The sequence below is a fragment of the Halichoerus grypus genome, chromosome 7 (assembly GCF_964656455.1).
Source record: "Halichoerus grypus chromosome 7, mHalGry1.hap1.1, whole genome shotgun sequence".
Taxonomy (NCBI): domain Eukaryota; kingdom Metazoa; phylum Chordata; class Mammalia; order Carnivora; family Phocidae; genus Halichoerus; species Halichoerus grypus.
In genome coordinates, this window is record NC_135718.1 from 53,700,923 (window position 1) to 53,711,822 (window position 10,900).

The 10,900-nt window shown below is 49.7% G+C and overlaps 2 protein-coding genes across 4 annotated transcripts in view; one reads left to right on the forward strand and one right to left on the reverse strand.

Annotated features, from left to right (window-relative positions):
• CDH23 (cadherin related 23) overlaps positions 1-10,900 on the reverse strand; it is a 405,959-nt gene that overhangs the window by 34,679 nt on the left and 360,380 nt on the right. The gene's annotated exons all lie outside the window — the stretch shown is intronic.
• Positions 6,664-10,900, forward strand: part of VSIR (V-set immunoregulatory receptor) — a 28,311-nt gene continuing 24,074 nt past the window's right edge. The window contains exon 1 of one of the 2 annotated variants that reach the window (XM_036083931.2): positions 6,664-6,884. In XM_036083931.2, the coding sequence (XP_035939824.2) occupies positions 6,803-6,884 (82 nt within the window). In that variant the 5' untranslated portion in view covers positions 6,664-6,802. Of the gene's footprint in view, positions 6,890-10,900 lie in introns of both variants that reach the window. The other variant, XM_078077624.1, reaches the window with a different exon arrangement.

The window sequence follows — 10,900 nt, forward strand, 5'->3', positions numbered from 1 at the left end:
ATCAAGCATCTTTTCTGACCATGATCGTATGAAACCAGAAATCAATTACAAGAAGAAAACTTTAAAAAACACAAATACGTAAAGGCTAAACAACATGTTACTAAACAACAATGGGTCCATGAAGAAATCAAAGGGAAAATAAATACCTTGAGATGAATGAAAATGAAAATACAACTTTCTAAAATCTGTGGGAGAAAGCAAAAACAGTTCTAAGAGGAAAGTTCATAGTTATACAGGTGTACCTCAAGAAACAAGAGAAAATCCCAAATAAACAATTTAACTTTATACCTAAAGGGACTAGAAAAAGAACAATCAAAGCCCAAAGTTAGTAAAAGGAAGAAATAAAGACCAGAGTGGCAATACGCAGAGACTTAAAAAACAATAGCAAGGTCAATGAAACTAAAAAGTAGGAAATGTAACCTTTTGAGATGGAATTATGAAGAAACAGAAAATCTGAATAGACTGATTACAAGTAATAAAATTTAATCAGTAATTTTAAAACTCCTCCCAAAACAAAATCCAGCACCAGACAGCTTTGCAGGTAAATTCTGCCAAATATTTAAAGAAGAGTTAGGAGTTAACCTCCTCAATTATTCTAAAAAGTTGAAGAGGAAGGAATGCTTCCAAACTTATTTTATGAGGCTGGGATTACCCTGATACAAAACCAGGCAAAGACATCATGAAAAAAGAAAATTACAGGCCAATATCCCTGGTGAACATAGATGCAAAAATCCTCAACAATTAGCAAACTGAATTCAACGATACATTAAAAGGATCACACACCACAATCAAGTGGCATTTATTCCAGGGATGCAAGAATGGTTCGACATCCACAGAGCAATCAACCTGATACACTATGTTAGCAAAACGAAGGATAAAAATCATATGATAATCTCAATAGATGCAAAAAGAGCATCTGACAAAATTTAACACCCATTTATGATAAAAACTCTAAACAAAATTGTATAGAAGGAACATACTTCATCACAGTAAAGGCCATATATAACAAAACCACAGCTAGCATCATCAATGTCAAAAAGCGGAAAGCTTTTCCTCTAAGATCAGAAATAAGACAAGAATGTCCACTCTTACCACTTTTATTCAATATAGTATTGGAAGTCTTAGCCACAGCAATTAGACAAGAAAAAGAAATAAATGGCATCCAAATTGGGAATGGAAGAAATAAAACTGTTATTATTTGCAGATGACATGCTACTATACATAGAAAACCTTAACAACTCCACCAAAAAACTATTAGAACTGATAAACGAGGGGCACCTGGGTGGCTCAGTCATTAAGCATCTGCCTTCAGCTCAGGTCATGATCCCAGCGTCCTGGGATGGAGCCCCACATTGGGTTCCCTGCTCAGCGGGAAGCCTGCTTCTCCCTCTCCCACTCCCCCTGCTTGAATTCCCTCTCTCGCTATGTCTCTCTCTGTCAAATAAATAAATAAAATCTTCAAAAAAAAAAAAAAAGAACTAATAAATGAATTCAATAAAGTCACAGGATACAAAATTGACATACATGAATTGATTGTTTCTGTGTACTAATAATAAGCTATCATAAAGAGAAATTAAGAAAACAATCCCATTTACAATTACATCATAGAGAATAAAATACCTGGGAATAATTTTAACCAAGGAAGTGAAAGACCTGTAAGACATTAATGAAAGGAATTGAAGATGACACACAAAAAATGGAAAGATATACCATGCTCATGGATTGTAAGAATTAATATTGTTAAAATGTCCGTAATATCCAAAGGAATCCACAGATTCAGTGCAATCCCTATCAAAATACCAAAGGCATTTTTCACAGAACTAGAACAAAGAATCCTAAAATTTGTATGAAACCACAAAAGACCCCCAATAGCCAAAGCAATCTTGAAAAAGGACAGAACTGGGAAGATCATGACCCCTGGTTTCAAACTGTACTACAAAGCTACAGTAATCATAATAGTGTGGTACTGACACAAAAACAGACACACGATGATGAATAGAATAAAACAGAGAGTCCAGAAAAAACCTTAGGCATATATGGTCAATTAATCTATGACAAAGGAGGCAAGAATATACAATGGGAAGAAATTTAAAATGGATTAAAGACTTGAATGTAAGACCTGAAACCACAAAATTCCTAGAAGAGAACATAAGCAGTGAGCTCTCTGACATCAGTCTTAGCAATATTTTTTTTTGGCTCACTCCCTTGAGGCAAGGGCAACAAAGGCTAAAATAAACAAACAGGACTACATCAAACAAAAAAGTTTGCATGCAAACCATCAACAAAACAAAAAGGCAACTACTAAATGGGAGAAGATAATTGCAAATCATATCTCCAATAAGCGGTTAATATCTAAAATATATAAAAAACTCACACCTTAACAACCAAATAACCCGAATAAAAAATGTGCAGAGGGCTTGATAGACATTTTTTTTTAAAGATTTTATTTATTTATTTGACAGAGAGAGACAGCTAGAAAGGGAACATAAGCAGGAGGAGTGGGAGAGGGAGAAGCAGGCTTCGCGCGGAGCAGGCAGCCTGATGCAAAGCTCAATCCCAGGACCCTGGGATCACGACCTGAGCTGAAGGCAGACGCTTAATGACTGAGCCACCCAGGCACCCTGAATAAACATTTCTCTAAAGAAGACATACTGACGGCCAATAGGCACATGAAAAGATGCTCAACATCACTCATCATCAGGGAAATGCAAAATCAAAACCACAATGAGATATCACCTTACACCTGTCACTATGGCTCTTATCAAAAAGACAAAAAAAAAAAAAAAAGAAAAATCACAAGTGTTCTAGTTCAATGGAACAGAATAGAAGTCCCAGAAATAAACCCACAATGATATGGTCAATTAGTCTTCGACAAAGCAGGAAAGAATATTCAGTGGGAAAAAAAATCTCTTCGACAAATGGTACTGGGAAAACTGGGCAGCTACATGCAAAAGAATGAAACTAGACCACTTTTTTCCACCAAACACAAAAATAAATTCAAAATGGATGAAAGACCTAAATGTGAGACCTGAAACCATAAAAATCCTAGCAGACAGCACAGGCAATAATGTCTCTGACATCGGCCGTAGCAACATTTTTCTAGATATGTCTCCTGTGGCAAGAAAAATGAAACCAAAAATAAACTATTGGGACTACATCAAAATAAAAAAGTTTCTATACAGGGAAGGAAACCATCAACAAAACTAAAAGGCAACCTATAGAATGGGAGAAGATATTTGCAAGTGACATATCCGATAAAGGGTTAGTATCCAAAATATATAAAGAACTTAAACAATTCAACACTCCTCAAACAAATAATCCAATTAAAAAAATGGGCAGAAGAAATGAACAGACATTTCTCCAAAGAAGACATCCAGATGGAAAACAGACACATGGAAAGATGCTCAACATCACTCATCATCAGGGAAATACAAATCAAAACCACGATGAGATACCACCTTACACCTGTCAGAGTGGCTAAAATAAAACACACACACACACACACACACACACACGAAACAAGTGTTGGTGAGGATGTGGAGAAAAAGGAACGATTGTGCATTGTTGGTGGGAATGCAAACTGTGGAAAACCGTGTATGGAGGTTCCTCAAAAAGTTAAAAATAGAATTACTGTATGATCCAGTAATCACACTACTGGGTATTTACCCCCAAAATACAGAAACACTAATTCCAAGGGATACATGTACCCAGATGTTTACAGCAGCATTATTTACAATGGCCAAATTATGGAAGCAACCCAAGTGTCCATTGATAGATGAACAGATGCAGAAGATGTGGTATATATATACAATGGAAGATGACTCAGCCATTAAAAAATGAAATCTTGCCATTGTGAAAACGTGGATGGGTCTAGAGAATATTATGCTAAGTGAAATAAGTCAGATAAAGAAAGAAAAATGCCGTATAACTTCATTTACGTGTAGAATAAAAAACACAAACGAACAAACAGAACAAAATGAAACAGAAACAGACTTATAGATACAGGAACAAATTGCTGGTTACCAGAGCGGGGAGGGGTGGGGGGGGCAGGTGAACTAGGTGAAAGGGATTAAGGGGTACAAACTTCCACTTACAAAATAAATAAGCCGCGGGGATGAAAAGTACAGCATAGAGGATAGAGTCAATAATATTGCAATAACTTTGTATGGTGACAGATGGTGACTAGACTTAGCCCAGGGATCACTTCACAGTGTATAAAATATTGAATCGCTAGGATATACACTCGAAACTAGTAGAATATTGTATGTCAATTATATGTCAATAAAGGGTGGATGCCTCAAATGCTGGAGAAAAGATGACCATCTAGGAAGGCCAGTGTTCATTTCATGGCTCTGCATGGTCCTGGATATAGCTGTGAGCACTCACCACCCACAGGAGCCCCGCATGGAGCCCTCCCAAGACCTCTGAGATGACAGTAGAGCCCAAGAGTGCCACCTTGCAGGGAAGGGGCTCTTTCCAGCCTCACAGATGGGAGTCGTGGTGCTGGCCTGCCCCACTTCCCCAGACTCCCAGAAGTTGGTCTTACCATCAGGGAGGTTGCAGGGGCTGGGAGAAGGGGCTGCCCCACAAGCCCCTTCTCTCTGCAACCAGGCCTGAGCATGGGAGGGAGAGGGGGGTCTGGCTTCCTGCGGCCTCTCGAATAAGGAGGAAGTCAGTGCCCCAAAGGCCCTCCCAGCTGAGTCCTTCCTGCCCTGGCACTTAGGAAACAGTGCTTCAGGTTTCTGGACATGCCCACACCTTGGGCAATGCCTCTGTGTCTCACTCTGATGCAAACCCAGGAGGCTCACTAGTTGGCAGTGGGGCAGGGAGGAAGGAAGTGGAGGGGAGCTCAGGTGTTCTAGCCCACTGGAGGAGGGGACGGCTGGCCGTGGCTTCCCTCCCGATAGATAATCCCGTGCTCTCTTTATCCACCTTCTAGGCCCTGGAACCAAGGGAGTCTGGTCTCAAGGGTGGTCTGGGAGAGGCCAGGTGCTCTAGGGTCTCACCCTTCAGTGACCCCCCACCTCACCTCTGTCAGAGGCTGGCCACGGATGGAAGAGGGCCCAGGATCCACCTGATTGCAATCGGCTTTCTTCCTCCTATGGGTAGAAGAGCTCACACTTTGCCAGAAGGAAAGGCCCTGGGCTGTTTCCCAACATGGGGTCACAAGGTCAGGATCATGATGAAGGACCCAGTTATGTCCTGGCAGTCTCTGGCCCGTCTCAGGGGGACTGGCCATGTAATAAAAGCACGATGCCCACCTTTCCTCTGTATAGCCTTCCCGTCCCAGGATGAGGACTGAGAGCTCCCAGAGAGCCTCTGACTAGGGCGAAGTCACCCACGGGGCACCCAGAATTCCTGGCTACCATTCAGTTCCACTACCCTGATTCCCACCCCAGATGGACTCTGGCTGTCCTCTGTCCTTCAGCCTGGGGCCGTGTGAGCTCAAGACAGCTAGTGGGCCATCAAAGCCCTTAGAAGCTTCAGCAAGGCTGGGGTAAACAGTACAATGGCTGTGCCCCTCCTTCCCCTGACCCCTGGCCCTAGCCACTGCCACCCCCATTCCTTCATTTAGGAAGCCCCTTGCTCAGTTATCTGTTTGTCCATTCAGATAAGAGTGCTTTAAACACCTTCTCTGTGCCCAATTTTGTGCCAGGGACTCAGAATCCTCAGGCAGAGGCTCTGGTCCCCCAAAGTTCACAGTCTAGCTCAGGCGGGCAGGTACGCCCAGGTGCAAATCAGCTGGTTGGCAACTTGGGTGTGACAGCGGAAGGGAGTGTGAACAGTGAGGCCTGGAGTGGTGCCCAGTGGGGAAGCTCAGGACCCTTGGGGAAGGGGAAGGACTTGAGCTGAGCCCTGAGGGAGAGGGGAGGCGGGAGACACCACCAGTGGTGCCAGTGCTGGGTGGGGGTGCAGGAGTGGAGGACTGGGGAGGCAGGTGCATGACTGTCCTGTGGATATCCAGGGCACAGGGAGCTAGAGAGGGTGCAAAGTGGGAAGTGATCCTGGGGCCTAGCTGGAGAGGAGCCCTGATGACTTCCTACGGGACATCTACCAGATGCGTACACACATGCCTCTGTGGGGATGGGCCAAGCCTGTTGTGTATCCCTAGCCCTGTGCCGTGTGTGTGTGTGTGTGTGTGTGTGTGTGTGTGTGTGTGTGCGCGCGCGCGTGCACAAAGGTTTACAGGCTCTGGGATCTACGGTCAAGTCTGCTCCAACCTGCCTGCCCTTTACAAAAGTTAGATTTCATTCATTCACTCATTCACTCCACCGCTGGGAGTGCCTACCGCCTACCAGGCCCTGGGCTGGGCTGGAGGATGCTGGGGACAAGTGCTTGCCCCCAGAGGACTCAAAGGCTGGTGGGTGAGGTCAGACACAAGCTATGGTGCGTGTGCAGCCTGCTGAGTTAGAGGCAAGGGCCTTCTCAGGCTGTGCGGCAGTACCGATCCTCTCCGGAGGGGCATGGGGGAGAGCAGGAAGCGAGCGGAGCTGATGCGGACACTCGGGCTGTCGCCCCTACCTAGAGGGCCGGGTGCCCTGTGAGTCACCGGGAAGCCCCTCCCACGGGCCCTTGGCGAGGCAGTTCCCCCCACGGCCCCCCGGGGGCGCTGCGGGGGAGGGGGGTGGGCCCTGGAGCTCTCGGGCGCCCACGGCGCTCGCTCTCTGCACTCACTCCACCGGAGGTTTTCCGGCCAGCTGTGAGCCGCCGCTCCCGTTCCCGGAGCACCAGGCGCTCCCCCTGCGTGCCCGCGGTCCCGCTCCGGGCCCCGGGGCTCCAGACGCCGCCGCCCGACGGTGACATGGGCGTCCCCCTGGTCCCGGAGGCCGGTGGCCGGCACTGGGGGCCTGTGCTCCTCGCTCTCTTCCTGGCTGCCTCCCGAGGTAAGGTAGGCAGGAGTCGGTGGGGAGGCACACCGGGACAACACGGCTGGGGAGGGGGCCGCGGGGTGGGGGGGGCTCCCTCCGCCTGCCCTGTTTCCTACTTGCTGGGACCTCGCTGCAGGGGCCAGCAGGTCCCTGCCAAGTGCCCTGGCTGGGCAGCAGCACGTCTGCATGCTCTGACAGCCGCCCAAGCTGCTGCCGGCCCGACCCTTCCCTGCCCAGAGAGCCCCGCGCGGGAGCAGCTGCTGCAGAGAGGAGATGGACATGGTGGGGACAGCCCAGCATTTTCTGGTGGACGCCACGGGCTTTTGACACCTGGGGCATCTCCCTGCGCCGCCCGCCTCAGGGCTCCAGGGTCTCACTGGGCGCAGGGGGTGTGGTACTCTCTGTGTCCTGCTCCCTGGTGACACTCCTGGTTGAACCTTTGGGGGGCACGGGTGCACTCGCAGATGTGGGCGCCCACCCGGTCCTTATCCTGAAGGTCTGGCGGCTGAGAGTTGAGTGGTCAGCTGATTCCCGGCATCCTAGCAAGGCTGGAGCTCAGGGACTGGTGTGGGGTCCTGGGGAGAATGTGGGCCACTTTCCTGGCTCAGCCATGAACCCCGTCTTGGTCCCGGAATAATTTATGGCATCTTTCTGGTTTCGGTTTCCTTAGCTCATGCTCAGAAGCCCTACACCAGGGAGGTGCCACTTTCTTCTTCCAAAGTCCAGACTGTCACAACTCCAAGTGGAATCCTGGCTAGGACACAGGGGCTCCCAGGGCAGGGCAGGGAGCAGGGGTAGGGCAGAGGTCGGGGTACCCATAGCCTGGCCCCCGGTTCTTGGTGCCCGGCACTGGATCAGCTGGATTTCAAGGGAAGAGGGGGCCAGCAGGCAGCCTGTGAACTATACTTTGTGGGGAGGGCCCAGGGAAAGCTTGAGTCATGCAGGGAGTCAGGGAGGCAAGAGGAAGGTGGGGCACTTGGCACAAGGACCCAGTGGGCGGGTCAGGAGAAGAAAGGAGGGGGAGCACAGGGTAGGAGCAAGAGAAGGGAGTTGAGAGAAACTGGAATATACCAGAAACAAAGTGGGTGCTTGCAGGCAGCATGTTATCTCAGTGCTCGGGGAGTCTGGCCTCTGATAAGGAGGAGAAAGCCCACACCCCACACACAGAGCTGCCTAGTCCTGGCCTGGATTCTCGCAGGACGGGGGAGGTGGTCTCGGCACCAAGGCCATGCTTCATGGCAGGACAGGGTTTCCAGAAAGGGCAGGGGATGGTGGCAGGCAGGAAGGCCAGCACCGCCCCCACCACAGAGCACCTGCCCTGCCCCTTTCTCCTCAAGTGACCCCGAGAGGCCCTTCTGCTTTCTTACCCCTTCCCCTGCCCTCCCCTGGCTGGGCTGCTCTCTGCTCAGCCCCAATTTGGGAAACTGAGCTCTAGAGAACTGAGGTGTAGGGAGCCACCTTGCAGAGTAGCTGGTAACAGAGAGGCTCAGAGCCCTCGCTCCATATCATCTACATAGCCAGAGGCCTTCACCCCTAGAGGTCCTGGCTACTCACACAGTGTGGCACTCCACAGGACCAGCTCAGGGAGATGATTAGGGCTCTAAGCAGCTTTCTACTGAAGGGGGTCAGAAGCGTTCTCTTGGCTTTGAACTACTCTGGGACTCAGTATCCTTAACTGTAATACGGGCATGCTAATGAACATTGCCACTGCCCAGGACGATGTGTAACAAGGGGCTAACAGATGGGAAGCCTGCTTGCGGGCACTGTCAGGGGGGTCTGTGAGTTGGAAAGACTCGCCGGCCTGCTGAGGTGCGTTGCCTTGGGCAGGATTGCTCAAGGTCAAAGGCTTCCTGTCTGGGAAGGTGAGATGGAGGTGGCTGGTGCAGGTCTGTTTTCCAAGCTCCTGAGGCTGGCTCAGCACCAAGGAGAATGGTGGTGGTGAGTTGGTGCTCAGGAGCCCAGTCAACTGAAGACGCCCCTTTCCTGGGCCTGACTCAGGGTGAGATGGATGGAGGGATGCACCTAACAGAGCCAGGCCCCAGCAGACCCCAAGGGTGGCAGAGACTCTTCTTCCCCTATATGCACTCCTAGGGCCCGAGAAAGTTCTTGTCCTCACCATGGCCTTATAGGCTGACCCAGGAGGCCCAGACTCTGGGACTAGTGCATGGAAGTGCACTGAGGCTAGGGAGGGGAGACCCCATCATCCCCTTCATGGTAAACAGGACTGCAGGGCCTTGTTGAGTAACCCAATGGTGCAAGCCTCTGACGCAGCGAAGGTCAGCTCTTAGGAAATCCACTCTCTTCTGTCCAGAGCCCCTGGGGTGGCCCTGGAGGCCAGCCCACAGGCGTGAGGAGGCATCTACCCAGTGCTAGGGATGCCCAGCAATACCAGGGAGTCCCTCACCCAGTTGGGCTGGTTGTTCCTGTGTCCCCCCCAAGCAGGGCAAAGGTTCCCTGCCGGGGCCTGACCTCCCTAGGAGTGGTGGCTCAGGTGGGAGGGACAGTGGTGGGAAGCTGAAAGAGGCCACCTCCCTATATGCATACATATACGGGTCTTAGGCTTTAGCAGATCAAGGGAGAGAAGGAAGGAAGGGCTCCTCGGTACCCATCTGGCCAACCAGCACTGACTAAGCCCCACATACTGAGCTGGAGGCCCCCCAGTTTTAGGCCAGCTACTCATCCAGGAGCAGTCTGCCTTCACCTGGGCGGGGTGAACCTGGGATTGGCAGTGCAGCTTTCTGAGGGACCCCTGGGTCCCCTTAGCAGCAGCACTGGCAGGCCCAAGGCCTTCCTGATGGCACTCTGTATGGGAATGGTGAAGCAAGGGATCTGGGGCTGTGTGCCTTGCATGCTTCCCATACAGTCCTTTCACTCAACAGTCTGGTCTTGGGAGTCAGTGAGCTCTAGGTTCAAATCCCAAGATGGCCATTTACGGCTGTGGCTTTGGGCAAGTTACTCAGCAACTACAATGGGGATGATGATGGCCCCTCCCTCAGGGGGCTTCGGTGAAGAGTCCGTGCACAACCTGAGCACTGTGCCTGGAACCTGGTGAATGATGTGTAGTGTTAAGCTGTTTCTTGGCTTTCTGTGGCCACGTGCCATTGGCCCTCCAAGTTCCTTGGTGCCTACAGAGCCCGGTGGAGAGCCCAGGGTGTGGGAAGGCATGGACTGATTTCCCTAGGACTGAACTCGAAGAATCCTGGAGGTCTGGCCACCTGTCAGCACCTATAGGCACTTCAAGTGTGAAATGTCCATGGAGGCGCCTGCGGATTCTCTTCAAGTTCCCCAGAGATGGGGGACTTTGCAACTTCAAGGCAAGCCCAGCTCAGGGTTTGCTGGTCTAACTGGGATCTTTCTTGCAACTGATCTTTATGTTTCGTCTAGTTGCTTTGGCTGCCCGTTCCCAGAGAGAAAGGCCGTGGCTGTTACGCACATCCGTCATTCAGTAATGAACTTGCTGCGCTTCGGCCCGAGCAGACCCCGTCCTTTAAACGTTCTGCATAGGATGCTATTTCCCGTGGGGACCTGGGGTTGAATAGGGAATAGTGAATAGCAGAGGCTATTCTCTCCCTGGGGGACACTGAACGCACATTCTCTCTGAGCCATGGGCAGCCTGGGGGACACGGTTTCAGGGAGGCTGACTGCCCCCTTCTGAAGGGCAGTTCCAGAATAGAGCTCCCTGAGCGTCAGCCTTCTGCTCATTACCTTTGGGATTTCTGCAGCAGCATCTGCCTATCATATGTACTTATTTTTTCCCTCAAATGGACTCATTCTTTTACTTAAGTAAATAGATTTTAAAAGGAAACTTTCTATCACCGGCACCAATGGAAAACCAGTATCATTGCCATAAATAGAACAAAACCATACAAGTGCACAATAAGAAAACCAAATAAGGGTATTACATTCTAGTATAGCCTGGGGAAGGCTCTGAGCCTGAAACCTGCTGTCCCTTGTTAAAAAAAAGGGGGGGGGAATAACCTTCTATGTGATTCGATGGCATTTAATGCCATAAAACTAAAACTGTCCGTGTT